The sequence below is a fragment of the Artibeus jamaicensis genome, unplaced genomic scaffold, assembly GCF_021234435.1.
Source record: "Artibeus jamaicensis isolate MK-2021 breed Jamaican fruit bat unplaced genomic scaffold, CSHL_Jam_final contig_515, whole genome shotgun sequence".
In the NCBI taxonomy this organism is placed as follows: domain Eukaryota; kingdom Metazoa; phylum Chordata; class Mammalia; order Chiroptera; family Phyllostomidae; genus Artibeus; species Artibeus jamaicensis.
In genome coordinates this window covers 50095-70840 of record NW_026521869.1, presented here as the reverse complement: position 1 = coordinate 70840, position 20746 = coordinate 50095, and the positions used below count along the sequence as shown (strand labels likewise).

Below are 20746 nucleotides of genomic sequence, written 5' to 3'. Positions count from 1 at the left end.
CACATTACTACTAACTAGCAAATATGTCAGTGCTGGTGTGTGCCAAATACCTCACTAACTTAGAGTATTACTCCATAATAGTCTAACACCCTCAAAGCTAGAAGATGACTTTCTCTTCGACCTGGAATGGCAGAGGAAATGTTAGGCAAGTGGAGGGTGGAATTGCACCATTTGGAAACTGGCCAAAGACACTAGGATCTTCACCCTATTGTTGCAAAATGTACTACAGGACTTTTACTGATACCTGGGACAAAATGCAGTCCATATAGAATCTGATTAATGTTAGATTAAACATGAGCCCGTGGATGCAGGTCTGTAATTTTATCCAAAAAGGACTTAAAGAGCCTATGTAATTCACTTCCATGGGTAGAACCAAAGGTATTTCTATGTAACTTCATAATAATGCATGATGTTATTGGATAGTGGTGCATTCATGTAAAATCTAGAAGGAAATGTCCCAAAGTACTTTTTCATTTACTTCAAAAGCCCTCTTCTGAAGGAATGAGAGAGCTCTGTACTCAGGGATGGCATAAGGAATAAAATTTAGCTCAGAAATTTAGTACCATATACTAGATTTACATTTAAATCTCACCTCATAATGCTGTCTCCCTGCAAATTTCCAGGTTAATCACTTGCATTCACATGGGCAATAAATGTTACATTGCTATGGGCCTTTGAAAACAAAGCTTTTATGTAAATAGCCATAAGCCACAACAATTAACTAACGCAGAAGCATTTTCTTTGTAAGAAGATGTCAAGTTCTAGCTGAAAACCCTATAGCTGATGTTAAAAACAGAGTACCATTCTATGAACTGGGTCCGGTGGAAACCTTCCCAGAGTTACCTGTAAACATTGCCACAAATCTCAGGCTTTTTGCAGACCCTACCAAACGGCCATGCTGAAATTCCTCATAAAATGGAATGACTGCAATCATCACATTATACCCTTTTCAATTACCCTCTGTAGAGAGGGTTCTTTTCTTTATATATCCTAAAGTGGTCAGTTAATATTGATTAGAACAAAGCCTCAGATTTACTCTTCATACCAGAACAACCAACATTCTTATTTTTGTATCAGTTAATGACTGAATCAATTAAGACTAGAGCCTTTGAATGAAATAGAGCAAGTATGTTAGCCTAGAGCAAACTGTGCCTGGCAACGAGTCACAAACCACAGAAAATGGGTCACTTCACTTATAGTAGAAAACTGACAGTCCTTTTCAAGTATAAGGTAATGGTTTATCTACAGCTTTTAAAGTGATTTTTGTGTACATAGAAAAAAGTTCATTCTAGTTCCTTTTTAATATATATTACCATGGCAAAAAATGTTATTTTCTCAGGCCAGCATGTTTGTCTCCATAATTCTATAAATATATGCATAATACTAAGAACTTCTAGGGTGCTCATAATGCATACTTCATACCTTCATCAAGAAGGGATTTTAAAAGGCAAGTCATGCTTCATGTTCATTTATTGCATTATAACCCAGTTTTCTTAATAAAGCTATTTGTTATCCTTTTTCTGGAAAAGGGTGTGCTTGTATATAAATATTTGTAAGGAGCAAAATCATCCCTTAGTCAGGCATCTCTTCATGTGTGGACGAGTTGCATCCTAGGCACACACAGCTTGGCACCCTCTTTGCTCACTCTGGCACAGGCTTCACTGTCAGAGCTGCAAACTTCAAGTGTTCAGCACAATAAAAAAACTGAAAGCATTCTCACTTTAACCCTGAGAGGTGGGAACATGGAGGTTGGGACCAAGGCTCTCTTCAGCAGTGATCCGTATTTTAAAGCAGATGTTACTTTAATTTCTCCTCCTGGAGTGACCTATTTGTACATAGACAGAGATAAGTATTGTAGTAAAAGTCTCATTACTTACAAACAACACTGAATTCCAGGTGAAATGTACCAAATGTATGGAAATGAGGAAAGGTTTTGCTCTCCTGTATTTGCTTGCCAAGGTGAAAATTCACTTCCAAGTTATTCATTTGCAAATGCCTTTGAACTCATAAGATAATGCAATTGCCTTCAAAGGCACTGGGAGGCCAAATTTCACATAGGATCTGTGTTTATTCAACAGTGGAGTTTGGCTTCCAACCTATAACAAAATTGATAATGCATATCAGTTTTAAAAAGTTAATTTTCACCTTGAGTTTTTCTCCTATAAGACCACTGCAAACTGAATGCTAATGTATTCTGGCATCCCTCCAATTCTGCCATTATAGATTCACTTTCTTAACCCATAATGTGTATAATTCCTTCTTTCTGCTTCACTGAAGCCTTGCATATGTGTGACCACTCAGACACAACATTTACTAGGAAAGCAGAGCTAACACTGCAGAGCTAACATTGGCTTGGCACTGCAACCAATTAGCTCAGAAATCTTCAGACCATTCCAAGAGCATGATTCTACAGCTTTGATTCATGATCTGGATGATTGCTGATCTGTGGGAGTTGCAAGACCAGACCAGGGCCCGGGTGCAATAGAGATGATCACAGATCTTTATTGAATGATAACAATGGCACCTTACACCCTCCTCCAAAACTCTTTGTGACAGTCATGGGCTCACCCCATGCCATTACCCTGAGTCTGCCCTGAACTTTATCTCTTGGGATAGCAAATAGATTGTCTATGACTCTAATGTACAGTGCTGACATTGTTAAGGAGAAATGCCTAAATGAGCACCTAAGTGATGAACGGCAAACCAGTGGTCATTTGAAGTGATAATGTTTAGCCATTTTCAGAGCTAGTGTTTTCTTAGCTTACTGGATTATAAGACTCAGCTGAGAAGCTTTCAGAAATGGATTTCAAAGGCTGTCCCCTAGAGATTCTGGTTCTCAGTGAGACCTAAGGAGGGTAAGGGGACTGGGAAGTACAATTCCAACAAGTGTTCAGTTGATTCTTCTGGTTAGGCAAGTCTAAGACAACTATGATGAAGAGTGGACTATGGAAGAGGTAACAGAGAGGAAAAGAGGACACAGCTACATTTCCACACGTTCCCCTAACTAGTAACTTGAAAGTTGACCCAAAATGATTGAAAGCTCACATTATTCAGGGTGTCAGTTGTGCAATCTCCAGTTCCTTGGAACTGTGAAGAAATGTTTCTGCCCTCTCCTTTTCCTGCACCTTCTCCAAACCACATGTCGTTGGGGGAAAATAAACAACTATTGTAGCAAAAAGAAAAAAAAGGATGAACTATCTCCATCCACTTTAAACCTTCAGTTTTTAAAATAGATTGTGGGACTAGCCTTATAACTCCCCTAAAGGCTCATATCTGAAAACTTAGGAAACTCTGAAGCTCAGGGGTCTAGATCATGTTTAGTACCCCAGTCGCTGGAGATATTGGGAGGCTTTTGTTTTCACTGCTGCAGTTGCAGGCCATGCCCAGTCTGGGAATCGGGGAATGCCCTTAGAACAAAGTCTAAAACTCTCCCTACCACCTAGATGTTTTATGAATAAATGTGCTGGGTTAAAAAAAAAGTTAATTTGAACTTGAACTTGATAATATGACAAGCAAAACTGAAGTAAAACAATGACTATAGAAGGGATTAAAAGAAGAATTTTCTGTGGGAAATGTTTGCCTCTATCAAATATATGTAAGCATGCAGCATTTCTCACTTTTGTATGTTACTCTTTTGTTTTTCAGGTGGTACCACAGTGCTGACCACAGAGAAGCCAACCATAATAGACAGTACGATACAATCAGGTATCAGATAAAAAAGAAAATGTAGTAAATTTCCTGTATGCCTGTCCTCTCCTGCCACCCCTTCCAAAATAGAGCATTACTGTACTTGTGGGTTTCAGATCCCCTCAAAGTTCTGGAAAAGAGATGCTACACAGCATCTGGTCTCCAAGCACAAGCCATAAATATTGCTTCTCTTCCGTCCACACGTACATGCCGCAGGGAGTGAGATTTCCTGCTCCATCAGTAATTGCCAAACGGTGATAACCCAGCTCTCAGCTGAAGAAACAGGGTAACATACTTTGTTTAAATGCAGCACAGCTAGGATATGGACTGTGTTTGCAAACTGCAGGAGAAGGAAATCTCACAGGCAGCAGCCTGACTATTTATTTTCATCATCATTCTACAAAACCGAGACAAGCAAAGTTTGTCAGTTTTGCCTGCCACAGATTTGGCAGTTTTACAACAACATTTCCAGTGGGCGTGCCACAAAATGGGGTGCAGGAAGCCACGACTATAATTGTGCATGTGGAGAGAGTCACCCTTGGGAACAGCACCTCCTCATCCTTTTATTAATAGAAAAGTACAATGACCTTTAAAGCCCTTGGTTTACTGTTTATCAAGGCCAACCACAGTTAAATGGTGGCCTCCCTCTTACTCTCCTTTGTATTGTGTTAGTATTCTGTAAAATTCTTCCCCACAGGCCCACATGAAGGGAAGCAGTCAGTATAAGCAATCAGAGGTTTTAAATACTTTAAAGTTAATCATTAGAGTAAGGTGAACAGGTCAGCTTTCCAGCTTCTCCCATTTCCTTTATAGAAGCTCATGCAGCCCTGGCCTCCACAGTCACTTACTAATGGGGCGTGTGGTGTATATCAATGTTTCCTCAATACTATGACAGTACCCAGCTAGGCAGAGAGCAGAAAGGACTGCTTTAATTAGTATGCTTTCTTACAGGACCCTGTCACCATTGACCTGATTAAACTGAAAAACAAACTTCTCTTCAGTTGGACTTAACCCCATGTTTCCCTGTAGTATGCTCAGGTTGACAAAATGCCTGCTATCACACAGCTCAAACACTCCAAGTACCAAAAGATGAAACAGAAAAGTAATTTGCTCACCTAAAATTTCTGAAAACTCTGTAGTCCTACCCACATCTCTTCACGGTATAGAATGTGACCTTCAAGGATGGTGCAGACACCTGGAGGGTCATGAGCAAAGCAGGCCCTGCTTTCTCCCTGCTCTTTCTGAAAGCTCTCAGCCCTGTGATGTGATGTTCTGTAGAACAACCATGCTGGCTCTAGGAATCTGTAATAGAGAAGAGTGGTAAGGTAAAGAAAACAAAGTTCTAACAATATAACAAACATTTTCACTGCACAATTAAAATTGTGCCAGAGAATTAATTAAAACCACTATGAAATTGCCAACTAACTTGTTTTACTTCATCTCTTTCTTCTTGCCTGTCAAAAGATCTAGGGAGCATTAAAGAAATAAAAGGGAGCAACAGCTGCAGAGAAAATAGAAAGATCTACCAGAGCCCTAAATGTGGCAGGTCTACATTATCAAAGCAGGAATGACTTTGTGAACGCACTTGATTTGTTCATGAGCTCAAGGTCATTGGTACAAAAGCTTCATAGAGTCGCTCCAGGGCCAGTCACCTCACAGGGTCTATTATAGTCAGAGGGCAGATGTACAAATCATGAACCAGGAAGAGGTATTGTTAGCACAGTCTGAATAAGTTCATGTCAAACTCACAGGGTTTACTGATAGGGTCCAGTTTTGAATTTCAGGGTCTGCCCAGACTCCTTTACAAATTACTCTGGTTTCCTGTCTTTCCATTGCCTAAATCACAAATCTGGATCTAGGTATTTATTGGTAAATAATGGATGCCTGCTTTTTTGTTTTTTGTTTTGTTTTGTTTTGATTTTGAGGAGTTCTGTGCATTATTATCTTCTAACTAAGCCAATGCTCAGAATGCTACAAGGACCTGAGAGTTTCAGTCAGAGGCCAACTCTAACTCTGAGATGTCCCCCAGGGGTCAGGTCCACACTGTTCTGCAGGCTTCAGATTATTCAGGCATCTTGACAACTAGCAGAAAATCAGAACCTTAAACCTTTGTCAAAATCTTATTTTGATGAGGCCAGTATTGACTCAAGCAGAGTCTCAAGATTTCATTTTGGATTCTTATCCACATAATAAACTTGGTGGGTATATAATATTCATATACTGTCTGGGCTGTCATCAGATGCATAAAACCCTATTAATTCTCTGCCAGGAATTGATGCAAATCCTACATTTTAAATCCAGCTCCCCCTGGTGAAGCCTTTTACCCTCTGAGGATCTTCAGATATTCCTAGAGCAGCTCAGAGTGTATTCATAACCTATGATTACATGGGGCTCAGCAATTCTACTTGTTTGTACTGAAAGTCAAGTCTATGAGTTAACACACTCAATAGAAATCCAGATTTAAAAGTTAAATCCTTGTGCATATACCATGCTAATGATTCAACTGCAAGCAAGACAGGTTCAGCAAGTACAGCTGGTGCTTGCTCACAGGGACTATAAATTTGTTTTAAGTTTAGAATACTGTTTCCTGCAATTTTTAAGAGTCAAGAAGGAATTTAGCCAGATTATTCCCAATAAATTTAATAAAAAGTGTGTAGCTACAGGGCTCAAGTAATATTTTGAAGATTTAAAGGTCAATAGTCCTATATTCTGGTTTCATTTGTCCATTGTTTTTTTCTCTTTCTCAATTCTCGTCTTCATCTGCCCTTCTCTCTTTCTCTGTTTTCTTCCTTTTCCCCTTTCTATAAATGTTTATGTGTATTTTGTGTATTTAATAGCCTCTCTGTTGAGGCTTGAATTTTCAACATTGAGCTACTCTTACTCTATACCTCTTCCTCACAAAATGCATAGATTTTTTTAAGTTATTTTAAATAATCAAGATTGGCAAACATAAGTTATATACTCAGGACAAGAAGATACAACTGTTGGAGCAGTTACCCCTATTGGACTCATTGAACATTGAAAGATCAAGGTGAACTGTCATTTATTGAAACAGGGGAAATGCCGAAAACATCCTTTTAGGCAAAGCTGTTCTAGTGATTACAGAAATACCCAATTTCATATATTTTATGACATAACCAGAACATTGATAACCAAAATAAGGATGATGTGGCTTTCTGTACTATACAATAAATTTAATGAATTAACAAGTTAAATATAACCAGAGTGTGTATGCTGTAATGGCTTGCTGCCCTCCAGTATGTACATGTCTTATAAACTACATTTAAGGAGAAAACTCAAAACCACACACACATTAACATTTTCCATTATTAACATTTTCTAACATGAGATTATGCAACAATACATTTCTGATTGCAGGTGTTGCCATCCAAGGTTGTGTAACCATTCAGGCACCGTTCAGTTGACTTTAATTCATCTGCATAATCTGATCTTGCTGCACAAATGTGGTAAATTTTGTAAAAGGTTTCTCACGCTCTGTGAAATTCTATTTCATGGTTGTGATGGACTAGACATGAAGTGCAGCTCTCCAATAACATTGTGAGCACCAACTCAAAGTGCTCATGTTATACACACCACATGGCTTATTTACTTCCTCACAATGGCCTTGTGCACACTTTGGGAGGTCACATTGTCATTGAAACCAAGACTCCACCCTTCTCAGTTTCAACAATTTATAGAGTGCATTTCTTTCCAAATTTTACAATAGCATTAGAAAAGAGTTCCTTGCAAACTAAAAATGCAAAGGAAATCATCTTTATCTATTGAACAAATCTTTTCATTAAAATTCCTCTTGTCATGGTTAATGTGGAGGAGGAGCAAAGGAGCCAGACTCAAAGAAGAAAGCAAGATATTTTGTACTAAACAGGCAAAGTTAAAGAAAAGATCAAAACAAGATAATACCCCACTTCCTTCATTGTGCACGGGAATGATTTTAGGACAGTTTGTAACTTCAGTTGGCAAGTCTCCCTAGGCACTTTCTCTGTTTTCATACTGCCATCTTGTGGATTGCCTAGCCTCAGTGAGAAGCATTTCACCCCTTTAGGGAAAGAGGCCTGTTGTATTTCACTGTCATAGGGAGGAGGTGTGGAACTGACAGAAGCACTGGTGTCTTATCTTTAAGAGTCTTTTTACTGTTAGCTTAAATTGACCAAAAAAATTCTGAGCATCAATAATTTTATTTTTTTATACTAAAACTCAAGCTACTTTCAAAAGGAAGGTGGAGTCAAAAAATTTTAAAAAAACACTGTAGTCAGGTAACACCTTGTAGACCACACAAAAGAAATTATTCCTCAGAATTCACTTATACTTTCCTTTCAGATCCCCAAAAAAGTGTCTTGAACACTTAAAAAAAAATACAAGACCAGGTAGCTATTTAAATGTGCCTCACGTTTCTATGACCTTGCACTGAAGTATTTAAGTGGGGTGAACACTTTACATGCAAATTTTAAAATTCATTGAAATAGCAGAAACTACACTTAAAATTAATTAATCTGAAATAAAGCACAGAAGAAAAAATAATTGTAAGAACTGCTTCAGAGATCTGACGCTAAGACCCAAAGCATAAGCCTCTATACTGAAAATACAGATAGCCTCCAGGCTGAGGCATTCACTCATCCAATTCTAGACTTGAGATTCCTGGGTTAAGTTCTAATTAAGATTCTTTTAATTGGTGAATATCAATTTATATAATCCATCCTCAAGAACATAGTACCTCTTTTATATTAAATATTGTAGAAGCAGGGAGAATACTACAGATATACTATGTATACTTCAGATAGTAACCTTCCAGGAAATTTCATTAAAAAAGACAGTCCATACTTTTTTTATGAAGCTGTATTTTAAAAAATTACTAAATGTGATTTTTCAAATGTTTGACATCTCCATGCATCTTTGAGTTTCCTGGTTATTCTGGATTTTGTGGATTTCCCAGATTTTTCAAACAGACATTAAGTCATATATATAAACTGCTTTCCGTAAATGAATTAAGGCCTTTCTGACCTAGATGATTAAATTTATCTTTTTCTGCTTGTCTCTATTTTTCTTTTCCACCCACCAAAGAGTTTCCAACATATGGTTTTAACTGCGAATTTGGCTGGGGTTCTCACAAGACATTCTGTCACTGGGAACACGACAATCATGTACAGCTCAAATGGAGTGTGTTGACCAGCAAAACAGGACCAATCCAGGATCACACAGGTAATGGAAAGTTCACTGTGGCCTACTCTCTTTGAACTAGAGGTGTAACTGTGGAGGGTTTCTGGGGTGTAGAAAATACTGAGCATTCACTCATGCTTTTATTTCCTGAAGTTAATTACATCTCTTTCCCTAATACTTAGTAGCAGAAAATGCTGATTAAATTGGGCAACTAACTGATTAATCTCCTGAAATACGGCAAACTGATCTATACTTGTGAATATATTTATAAATAATTTATGTGAAATATTATCTGTCCTACATTTTTTCTGAGCCTTTTCAATGAAAAAAAAGTCAACATTTAAAAGTAGAAAAGAAATAGTAACAGAAACCCTAAATGTGCATATTCCAACTTTAACAATGATCAAATCATAGAATCTCATTTTGTTATTCTTGACTCTGGACTATTTTGATGGAAGTCCAGACATATATTATATCACCTTATTTATTTACAGATGAACAAACAATAAATTAGCTTTATTCTTGTTCTCTGTGAATCCTTAAAGTGGAAGTGGATCAGGGTGGGGTGGGGTTATTGTTCTTTTAGGGGTGATTTTAAATCTGAGAAGATAGAAACCTCACCACACCCCAGGTCACAACACTTCCCCTACCTGCCCAATCTTATTTTCCCTTTAAGTCTAATTGGTGGCAGAGGGATGAGTTGGGGGAGGGAGTGGACTGACAGCAACCCTCCAGTGAACTCTTCTGTCTACCCCTATCTTGTTTTCTTCATAGTCATTTCATTACCCAATTTGAGGAGTGGTATAAAGAACCAGCAGTCCTGCACAAACACACATACACACTGACAAGGAGCATCCAACCCACAAATACTTCCCATACTCAGTGATGCTCTCAGGACTGCTTACTCAGTTTGGGCTTCCCCCAAATACACCAGAGGGGCATTTGCTGTTGCTGAGAGATCTCATTAAGCAAAGTTGCCCCATGCTGGTGTTTTGGGCCAATGGGTCAGTGAGCCAATGGATGGGCAGAGGATACTTCATGCCTTTCCCATTTGGTTATTCACTTTTCCCTCAGTGAATATAACCATTAAGTAGGCTGACTAGGCCTCCTTCCACCACATCTAGCTCCTTATCTAAAGAGAATGACAAGGAAATTGGATAAAATTTGACTCCTTCATTTCTGAGATACTTTCAATTAAATCTCAAGACAAGCAGTTTTAGAAAACTTAAAATACTTTGACTGTAAATGGCACATATAAATGCCATCAAATTAACCAAATGCAGTTAGCTGGAATGAAGGCAGTGATGGTGGAAAAATTGATGCAAAGTAGAGCAAAATGGCTCAGTGGGATCTGACATTCAAAGAAGGTTAAAAGCAATGTTAGCCAGAGACAAAAGCCGAAAGGCCACAGAAGTGAAGCACTAATAGAGAAAATGAAAACAGAGTTCCTGACCCAGAGCTGTGACAAAACCCCTGAAAGGGAAAATATCAGCACTGTGTGTATTGAGTATCAGAAGAGGAGGGCTTGTCATAGGGTAACAGCTGAGAAGTGGGATTTCTTCAGCAGTATCTGTGCTTTTTGTTCTCCCAGACACCCAGATTTACTTAGCTTAGTGCCAGGCCTGCCCTGACTGGCAAGAACCTCCTGCAGCACTAGTAACACAATCACTTGCTGAGAGCAGTGGGCGAGTCTGACATCTGAAAGGCAGGGCTTATTGACATGAGGAAATATAGGTGGAGGAACCTTGCACAGCTCATATGTGCACAGACAGATGTGCCATGGGATGTGGCACTTTGCAAATAAGACATGAAGATTGTTTTTAAACTTAACACTACCTAGGTACAATATCCTGTTGCATTTATCCTTTTGAATTTATTTCAAGGAATCCCACTTGTTTTTCTGCACTTGACCTCCTCAGAGAGGATTCCTGAAACCTAGAATCTTCACCTGGTTCACTGGGCACATGACATCTGAGCAACCCCATTGTTACATGGTAGATGTATTGGGCACTGGAGACTCATGTGCAAAGGAGGGTGGCCCTGCCCTTGAAGAGCTCCCAGTCTGGCTGTGGGTAGAAATGATCACAGTGCAGTGAAATGAGGAAGCCCAATGTCAGAAGTGATCTTGCACAACAAGACAGGAGGGGTCAAAGAGAGCAGTCCTCTCTCAGAAACACTGTAAGCTCAGCCTGAATAAAGAATGACCTGTGCAGAGATGTGAAGGGGAGGGGTTTGTGTTCCAGTGGATTGCCAGTGATGTGGTTTGGACAGATTCCCGTGTGAAGCAGTTAGATATGGGACAGGGGATGGGCTAATAGCAGTGAGGAGTATTTTAAACAGAAATGTAAGATGATCAAATTTTTCAAAGTCCACAATGGCAGCAGGGCCAAGGCCAGAACAGAGGAGCAGATCTCTCAGACAATTTTCCACCTACTCATGTCTACCTACCTTCTGTCTGCACCTATTCTCTGACTTGCCCAAATCAACTTCATGGGCTCAATAAACATGTTTCCTCTCTGCAGATCTCCAACTGCAGCCTTTTTTCACAAGATTGTGAGAGGAAGTAGAGGCAAGATGGGTGCATTTGTCTACCTGTTCACTATATGTCTTGGTAGACTGATCCACTATTCATATCAGTGAAATGGTACTGTCTCCCAGATTGGCTACCACCACTTGCTAAATTGGTCAAATAAGACAAACCCCAGGACTGACTTGGTCAGCTTGATCACAGGGGACCCTCCATAAGCACTGAGAGCATCAAATATAACACTGGAGCTGTGATTTTTATCTGTTCCCTCCTTTTCTTATTTCACCTGTCAGTTTCATTAAGCATGCTTCAGTGCAATCTCAAATAAACAGCCAGATTAAGGAAGAAAGCTGCCTGCTGGCTCATCCACTCCCACCTGGACACTGTTGACACAGGTGAGCAGATGCAAGGATCTGCCCATGTGTGCACAGTGAAAAATTACAGTATCTCACAAATACACATTTCCTAGACAGAAAACAAAACACCCTCCTGCCCACTGAGGTCTGAGCACCAGATTCACACTTATATCAGGTGAGGCAGAGAAAAGGCAATTTCTATTTGCAGAACAAACAGGGAAACATGAGTTGTGTGTTAGACCAGGTGGTGGCAGGAGGTGATGTTCCCACTGTGGGTAATTAAAAGCAAAGCCAAAAGTCCTCACAGCTCCACAACTGTCTATGTTGCCAAAATGCCACTTCCTAATAAGCCTTGAAAATGCAACCTTGCCTATCCTTGAATCAGAACCCTGCATCCCACAGGAGCCAGAGTCACAGTTGACATTGAAGCTCTTGGATTTATATCAGGAATTTATAGGCCATTAAAATAAACTAAGGAAAACTAATCTGAATTTGGGGGGAGCACTAGATTATTTAGAAATAAATCAGCTTTCTTATTATCAAGCAGTTATAGTAATCAAATTATCATCAACCAGAAGCCTTGCTGCTTGAATGATAAATAATAACATGTTTAAGTAACTACATTCCATTTCATGTCTGTGTTCACACAGGTGCTGCTAAAGAAATCTTAAAGTAGCATGAAAATGGTTCTGCCCTATGCTTTTGGTCTGCTTGCAATGGTGCAGAGGCACTTTGGTCACAGTCCACATCCATACAACAGTGCATTTGGAACAAATGATGTCTCAGTACTGCTTTGCAGCCTTGTCCCAACTGTGTGTTCATTTATAGCAGCTCATAGCAGAGCCTTGGGTCCCCAACAACTATACCCCATCCCCTTTCCACTGTAGGTTTGGGTTCTTGGTGTTCAGCCCCAGAGGGAAGTTTTGAGTGGTGGAAATTTAAAGAAAAGAACAAAGGAGTCATAAATTAAGGCACTCTCCCTAATACATTTTTTTTGTCACAGCAGGAGATGGCAACTTCATCTACTCTCAAGCTGATGAAAATCAGAAGGGCAAAGTGGCTCGCCTGGTAAGCCCTGTGGTTTATTCCCAGAATTCCGCCCACTGTATGACCTTCTGGTATCACATGTCTGGTTCACATGTGGGTACGCTGAGAGTCAAGCTGCGCTACCAGAAGCCAGAGGAGTACGACCAACTGGTCTGGATGGCTATCGGACACCAAGGAGACCACTGGAAGGAAGGACGTGTCCTGCTACATAAGTCTCTGAAATTATACCAGGTAAACTCCTTCCCAGGGTGGGGAGGGTGTCTGCTTCAGGGACACAGGGTCATGTTCTAAGATTATCAAATGAGATATGGGAATTATTCCAAAAATTATTTCGGGGGTTTCCCAAACCTTAGATATTGTTGCAATGATGATAATCTCAGTAGCACATTTCAGTGTCCTAGATTACAGGAATAGAACCAATTTGCTGAGAAAGGGACAAAAATGTTATTTTATGATCTATTACAATGAACATTCCTTTTATTCCCTGCTTTTTTTTCCATTTTAAATTTTATATTATGAAAACAAAGTGTAAGGATAAGTTTTATGCCATCTCCAGGCAGTTAGTATGGATTGCTGAGTAAAACGTGCGGTAATGTGAAATTTCATGAAATTCTGTGCCATAACTTGAACTGAGCAAGCATTTGTAAACATGGCTATTTGAGATTTAACATTTTAATACTGTGGAAATGATCTAATTTTTAGGTGATTTTCGAGGGCGAAATTGGAAAAGGAAACCTTGGCGGGATTGCAGTGGATGACATTAGTATCAATAACCACATCTCACAAGAGGACTGTGCACGTAAGTACCAGTTCTGTAGAAACCAGTGGAGCACTTGCCCAGGGCAGTATTCTTGCCATGTGATGGGCTTGTTTTGCTCATCTAGACCTGGAATTTCACTGTGGCCTATGAGCATATGATGTGACATCAATATTCTGGTGCAACAGGGCAAATATCAGGTCACTTTACCTTTAGCTACCCCATTACCTAACCTATGTCATTTAGAATGTCTGGTTGGTCCCTATGACACTACATAATGATGTGAACTACAAAGATCATAGCAAAGAAAAACTCTCAGTTTACAGGCTATATATGCCATGCCAAAACTTTTAAATGAGCAGTGGAAAGCTCAGACATCTGGGTAGTTCTAAATATTTGTGTTCATAAACAACACAACAGGCCTTTGAAAATTTTGATCACAGTGAATTTAAGATTTATATTGTTAATGAATCATAGAAGCCATAATTATTTGCTGTATTATAAAAACGTAGGTATTTCTGACTCTAAACTATTTGAAATGATTCAAAAGAATAAATTAAATTTAGAAACTGCCCAGTATTTCAAAGTTTATTTACTTATTGGTCTGTTATATATACAGAGTAAAAGTCAGTCAAAACGAATCCATATTTTCTAATTCTTAAATATAGTTTTATAAATAGCATCACTAATGACAATGCAATGGAACAGTAATTAGTCTTAAGCCCCATTTGTTACACTTAAATTCTTGTTATATATTATTATATAATAGAATGTTAATTGTAACAAAATGGAATAAGTATATTGGGTAGACTTAAGGCAAAGAAGACCTGTTGGCTATAATGGGTTTTTGGTCACTACGGCAATTTACAAAGCTTTTTAAATACAACATATTGAATATACATAATCCCTAAAGTGACAATAATTTGATAGTGTCAAGGAAATGGGGAAAATAAAAGAGCAGTAAATAAAATCTGCTTTTTTGTACTATGTAAGGAAATATATTTAATGTCATACTAGTTAGCAAATCTTCATAGAAGGGGATATTTCAGTTGCATCTACTTTACAAATTCCCCACATCCAAGTCTACACTGCTGTTAAGAGATATATTACATGTAGTTACACAGTACATATAACACCATTGCTTTCCTATTCCAGAGTGATGATGGTAATGATTTACGAATGTAGAACAAACTCCACAAACTAAAACAAAGAAACAAATTCAGTTCAGCTCAACAAGTTTTAAATGACCGCCTACTATATGCAAAGCATCATCCAGTGCTCCCATTAATATATGGAAGCCTGAAACAATTCTGTGAGCCCTTTCCTTTTCATGTGACTGGTGTACTTTGCTGTAGTTGTCACTAGGCACTATACTCAGAAAGTCTCAGCTAAAGCCTCATTAAACACTCTCTGTTGCCATACCATTAAAAAGATGTCTAGGATAATTATATAATCACTCATCAAATATTTATTGAGAGGCCCCTATTGTGTTCCAGACACTGTTCTAAATGCTGGGGATATATCAATGAACAAAGTACTGAAAATCCCATGGTCTCTACTCAGAACCATAAGGGATCCTCGAACTCTACTTTGCTGGAGACTTTTGTTTTCTTTTTTTGTGTTTTGTTTTGTTTTGTTTTGTTTTGTTTTGTTTTGTTTTGACACAGGACACAGTCTCTTGCCTTAAATAGCTAGCATAGTTTCTGGGAAACCAAACCGACACTCCTCAAACTTAGGAAGCTGTTGCCTACAAGGTCACTGGCTGGTAGCCATATGAATAACCCCACTTTAATTTCCTATTTTCACCAGATTTCCCACACTCCAGATGCCAAGACTGTTTTTCTCCACCCTTCTCTGCTCCTAAACAGCACACTCGGCTGATAGCACTGCCATCTACCTGGATTTAGTTCCACTACATAATCATTTCACAATGCCTCTATCACTCCACAATTGTGTGGTGGGTCAATTGCACTCAAACTGCAAAGGACAGCCAGATGAGCCATGAGCATGTGTATGTCTGTGTGTATATGTGTAAGGTTTATGTATTTTGTGTGATTGTATTTTGTTGGGTGTTCAAATATCTCTTTTGATTTTGTTTGACTTGTCAGGACCAGCAGATCTGGATAAAAAGAACCCAGAAAATAAAATTGATGAAACAGGTAAATTTGTCTTCCTGACCAATTTTTAAAATGATTTCCTGTGGCTTTCATTCTATTTATAAGAGAATTTTCCATCACAATGCAATCTAAGCTGCCCTGAAGCTGAAAGACTCTGTGGCAGTCTAGCTTGTGCAGGTGGTTGAGGCCTGGGGTAGGGTGCCAGCTAGACCCTTCCCTCCCTAAGCTGGAAGAGTACTTAGAGGGTAATGAAGGGAATCAGGCTCATTTTATAACTGGAAACAGAAAACTAGTGAAGACCAAAACATACCCAAGACCTGCAGTGATTTCCACACTGTAATTAGAAACCAATCCAAATACTTGAGACTGGTTGGTATCTAGAGATGTTTAAAACAGTGGAGCCCCGTGTCTGTGACAATCTATTGAGTTTGATCCATCTGTTACCATCTTCCTCTACTGGAACCCTAGTTTTGTGATGATGATGGTAAGGATTCATTGAGGAGCTAGTCTGCCCCCACGCACTTTACTTACCACCTAGGTTAACTCTATACTCCTCACAGCTGCTCTCTGAGGTATATTTATCCCCATTTTCAGATAAGAGACTGAAACTCGGGGCAGTGGCTTGTCTGAAGTAGCACGACCATTTAGGTGGTAGCCTCCAACTTGAGACTGATTTACTTGAAAATGTGTTTTTTAACACTGCTTGATAATCCAATTCAAGACATTTTATCAGAGTTAGGTCTTGTCTGGCGTTATTTTATTTCCAGAAGTTTCCATACCTCCCAACCAGCAGTGTTAATCGTTGGACACTTGTCCCATCACTATCCATCAGCATTAACGTCTGCTGCTCTTAGCAATGTGGTCCTAATATAGCCAGACTTGGACTTGACAGAGACATATGGCTCATTTAGCTTAGCTGCATAGCCTGCTCTGAGATGTAAACTTTGTTAAAGTTTGTTTCAAAACAATATTTTATCAAGGGAGAGAATATCAATATGCCCACAGGGGTTGTTTGTCCCTGTTTAGGGATCTCATATTTTGCATCTCATGAGATGCAAAATATGAGATGCTACTTGCATCTCGTATTTTTAGTTTTCTTTGATTGGACTCTTTGCCGATCTGAACACCCTAAGTAAACACCATGCACAATGTGCATTAACATTTTAGTCTCGTTCTAGTACCAGGTAATTAATTAATTAGACTCAAAACCCATGTTCATAATCACTCATTTTCTACTCTAAAGAAAACATTTCTCCAGGGACTGAATTGCAGGGCAGCATGACTTTTCCAGTGAAACCACCAGGGCTGCATAGATGCTGATTCTTAAACATGTTCTTTTCAGCACAGCACAAACCTGGTCTCTAGGGTGGAGCCATATATAGCCCCTTTTAAATGTCAGCAACAAGCATTCCCTTGTTCTGAAAGATCTCTTTCTTGAGTAAAACCACTGTAGACTTGGGAGAAACATGCCTGACTTGGAGATTTTTACATGTGGGAGAACAAGCCATGTGTCAACCATGCCAGACACTGGACATGCCCCCAGGAAAGGGCAGCTCAGACGGTTTCCTGGTGCCTGGGTAGGATCAGGGGAATGCACAGGGTTATGGTTAATTCTCCACTGGACAAATGTGAGACTAAATGTTTAAGCTTAGTGACTATATCTGGCCAGGGACTAAAAACACAGATTACAATCTAGCACAGATGGTGGGTTGCATGAAATCTGAATTAGATTAGAACATAAACCCCACTGTTTACCTAGAATAGGTTGTTTCCATATGCTAGGCTAGCTGTTAGGGCCACAGCTCCCCATTACCTTCTCCCACACTTCCATTCCCAACAGTGAATCAAACACAAACCTGCATGTTTTCCAGTACCAAGGAGCCAACCCCCACTTCAGAAATCCCCCACAGGCTCTGAGGAGAGAACATAAAACAAGCATGTGATTTTTGTCTTTATCCTTACTCTTCTCTATTGTTCTCTCACCTCCCATCTGGTATCTTGGCAGTGCTCATGTTGCCAATTTTGTTTTTCTCCCCAGGGACCACCCAAGGATATGAGGGCATAGGAGAACTGGATGAGAACATCTCCAGGAAGCCGGGCAATGTGCTGAAGACATTGGACCCCATCCTCATTACCATCATAGCCATGAGTGCCCTGGGTGTGCTACTGGGTGCTATCTGTGGGGTCGTGCTGTACTGTGCCTGTTGGAACAATGGGATGTCAGAAAGAAACTTATCTGCCCTGGAGAACTATAATTTTGAACTGGTGGATGGTGTGAAGTTGAAAAAAGACAAACTGAACACACAAAGTACTTACTCGGAGGCATGAAGGCAGACAGATGAAAAGATGAGTCGGAGAATTGAGGTAGAAGGGCATAAGAGCAACTTGATGTTGATCTTTCACTGGACAGGCTGGGAAATGCGTTGATGACGCTGAGCCAGGCTTTTCTCAGGAGCTTCAAAGAGTATGGCCAACAGATATGAACAAGTTAGCTGTGTTAACAATCAGAATCATGTGCAGTCAGCTTTTTTTCTGTTGGTTTAATTTGAATAAGCAAATGCCGGTGTTGAGACCAATGATTGACTAAATGATTCATTTCGACTCCCCCTCCCTCTTCTTCCTTTTTGGATACTCTTCAGAAATTGTGCAAAATCCAAGATGCTGGCACCTAGTGTATCCCCGGGGCCCTTTTGATGGACATGCTCCCTGTAGCCCATTGCCCAGAGTATGTTAGAATAACCACATTGCAGTGGACTCCTGTAGCTTGTATCTGTGTGTAATTGCCCATGTTGTGGTAGGCAAAGAAAGATTAGGACATTTTATTTTGAAATTCTGTAGCCTCAGTACCAATATAGTGTGTCAGCTCTGTTTACGAAGCAATACTGTCAAATTTCCTTGATGTTTTCCAGTGTTGTACTAAACTTCGTGCTTGTGAACTTCATACAGAAAACTACCATCACCAGACACTGCTGGCAACGGGGTGTGCTGCCAACAAACACAACAGAAAATCCTCGGCACTGGCTAGTCCATGTCCTCTGAAGTGCCTTTTTGTTTGTACTGGTTCGCATTGTATTACATTAACAATCTGCTCTATCTTCTCTGGTGAAAGCCCAGCTTCTTAATCAAACCCTGGTGGCCCACTGTCTAAGAAGAAAGTATATTTTAGTGTGAGACAATAGCCCCCGGGAAGGCAAGGGCTGGGAACATTTGGCAATGTGGCTTAATTGCTCTGCTTTTTTTGTAGTTCAATTTCATGTCTCTTGATCCTTTTGTATAAAGCTGCAATATGCTCTCCTATGGTTCTTTCATATGGAATGTATTTTCAAATGTAAACTCTTTCTCTCCTATCTCTCTGTCTTTTTTCTCTCTTAGAATTTAAGCATTTGCCATTGTCCAGAAAAGAAACTTGCAGCTTTAACCTGCTGGCAATGGCAAAGAATTTTACTAGAATTTATGTTTAAAAATAAATAAATAAGGGAAATTTCTAACTCTGCCCTCCAAAGTCTAACTTTGGTTTTCTTGTTGACTGGTTAAAGTGACAGTATCTTTTTTCCTTAAGCCATTGTCTGTCTATTCCCAACAAAATGATCTTTGATAGAAATATTTACACTTAATAAAAATAATGACAACTTGAGAGGAGAAATAATACCAACTAACTTTCAAGTGAGACCCAAAGAAAGGATTGGATACAATTCTTCAAATGTCCAATAATATGAGATTTTTACATCTACATAGGCAAAAATGTTCCCTAAGATCATCTTGTTTTGGTTTGGGTAAGACAAGAAAATCAAAGAAAGAACAGTTAATTTAAGAAAGTGGCTAGAAATTCTAGTGCCCGACAGTGAAATTCTGGGGGATAAAAAATTAGTAAAGTCAAAACAAATGTTTTTAAAAACCCATTTAGCAGCAACCCTGAGAAAACAGACTTAAAAGAATACTTCTAGAAACTTCCTCTTGCTCACAAAGAAAAGACCTGCCTTGGGACTGGGAAGACCTGAGCTTCTAACAACTCAAAGAAGTAAATATCTTATCAGGCAGCAGATTAATTAATACAGAGAAGTCTTTGGTTGTTTTCAGTCTGTTCAGGTCATGTTGTACCTAAGAACCTTTAGATCTCCCTCCCTTCCTGCATTGCTATAGGCCTCACTTTAAAATGTTTGTGGGAGCCGTATTTGCATCATAGAGGAGACATTCATCTTTGTTTAACTGGATTGGGAATGTCTTCTATTTCCAGGAAAGCATTGATCACTATGAAAGAAGAATAGATTTTTATCCCCAAAGGCATTCATTCAGTTGCCATAATCATACCAGGACATAAGCACTAAGACTTGATTTTTTTTTAAGACAATAGACTTAAAGTTGTCTTCATCCAAGGAAAAATGATACTGAAACTTTACATTTTAAACTATCTTGCACTGATAAATATATTTAAAAATTATATGTTTATAAAGTTATTAATTTGTAAAGGCAGTGGTATAAAATGTTCAGTTTATATTATTTTAGATTGTTTCATAATTTTTAAAGGTGTAAAATAACATATTTTTTCTTTATTGAAATCTATAAAACTTTCTGTAGTAAAATATTGTCATTTTACTGGTATATTATTCCTTCGTGTTTTGTACCATCATAAAATTTTGTGCAAATTTTTTTACAGAAATTTTTATTTTCTATGACAAAAATGACACTTGTAAATTGTTTCAAAATGAACAGTGAAGCCTTAACTTTAAATGACACTTGTAATCTCAGACACTGAGTGGCATAAAAACTGCATAGAACTCAACTGTAACTTAAATTCCAAACTATGACTACTACATTCCAAAGAAACAGTTGAATTAAACATTTTCATAAAATATCCCAAACCTGATGGCTTTTATTATATTAGCTTTGTTATTGTTTAAAATTTTGGTATTATTCCAGCATCAAATAAATTTCAAGGTTTTTTAAAGTTCTCTTTTAACAGTAATATCCTAATAAGAAGAGAAGATTAAGAAGACATTTTATGAAGGTAGAATACCAACCCAAATTGGACACTTGTCAAGATAATGAATAGAGAATTTAGCCTTATAAATGGAAGATTTCC

General features: G+C 38.8%; 1 protein-coding gene across 5 annotated transcripts in view; it reads left to right on the top strand.

Annotated features, from left to right (window-relative positions):
- The window catches only part of NRP1 (neuropilin 1), a 199200-nt gene extending 178682 nt beyond the window's left edge, over nt 1-20518 (top strand). For 3 of the 5 annotated variants that reach the window (XM_037127401.2, XM_037127404.2, XM_037127406.2), the window contains 6 exons: nt 3646-3705; nt 8767-8904; nt 12749-13023; nt 13495-13591; nt 15658-15708; nt 17705-20518. In XM_037127401.2, coding sequence (XP_036983296.2) covers nt 3646-3705; nt 8767-8904; nt 12749-13023; nt 13495-13591; nt 15658-15708; nt 17705-17994 — 911 coding nt within the window. In that variant the 3' untranslated portion in view covers nt 17995-20518. The remainder of the gene's footprint in view (nt 1-3645; nt 3706-8766; nt 8905-12748; nt 13024-13494; nt 13592-15657; nt 15709-17704) is intronic. The other 2 variants (XM_037127405.2, XM_037127402.2) reach the window with 1 other exon arrangement.
- Nucleotides 20519-20746: the final 228 nt, after the last annotated feature.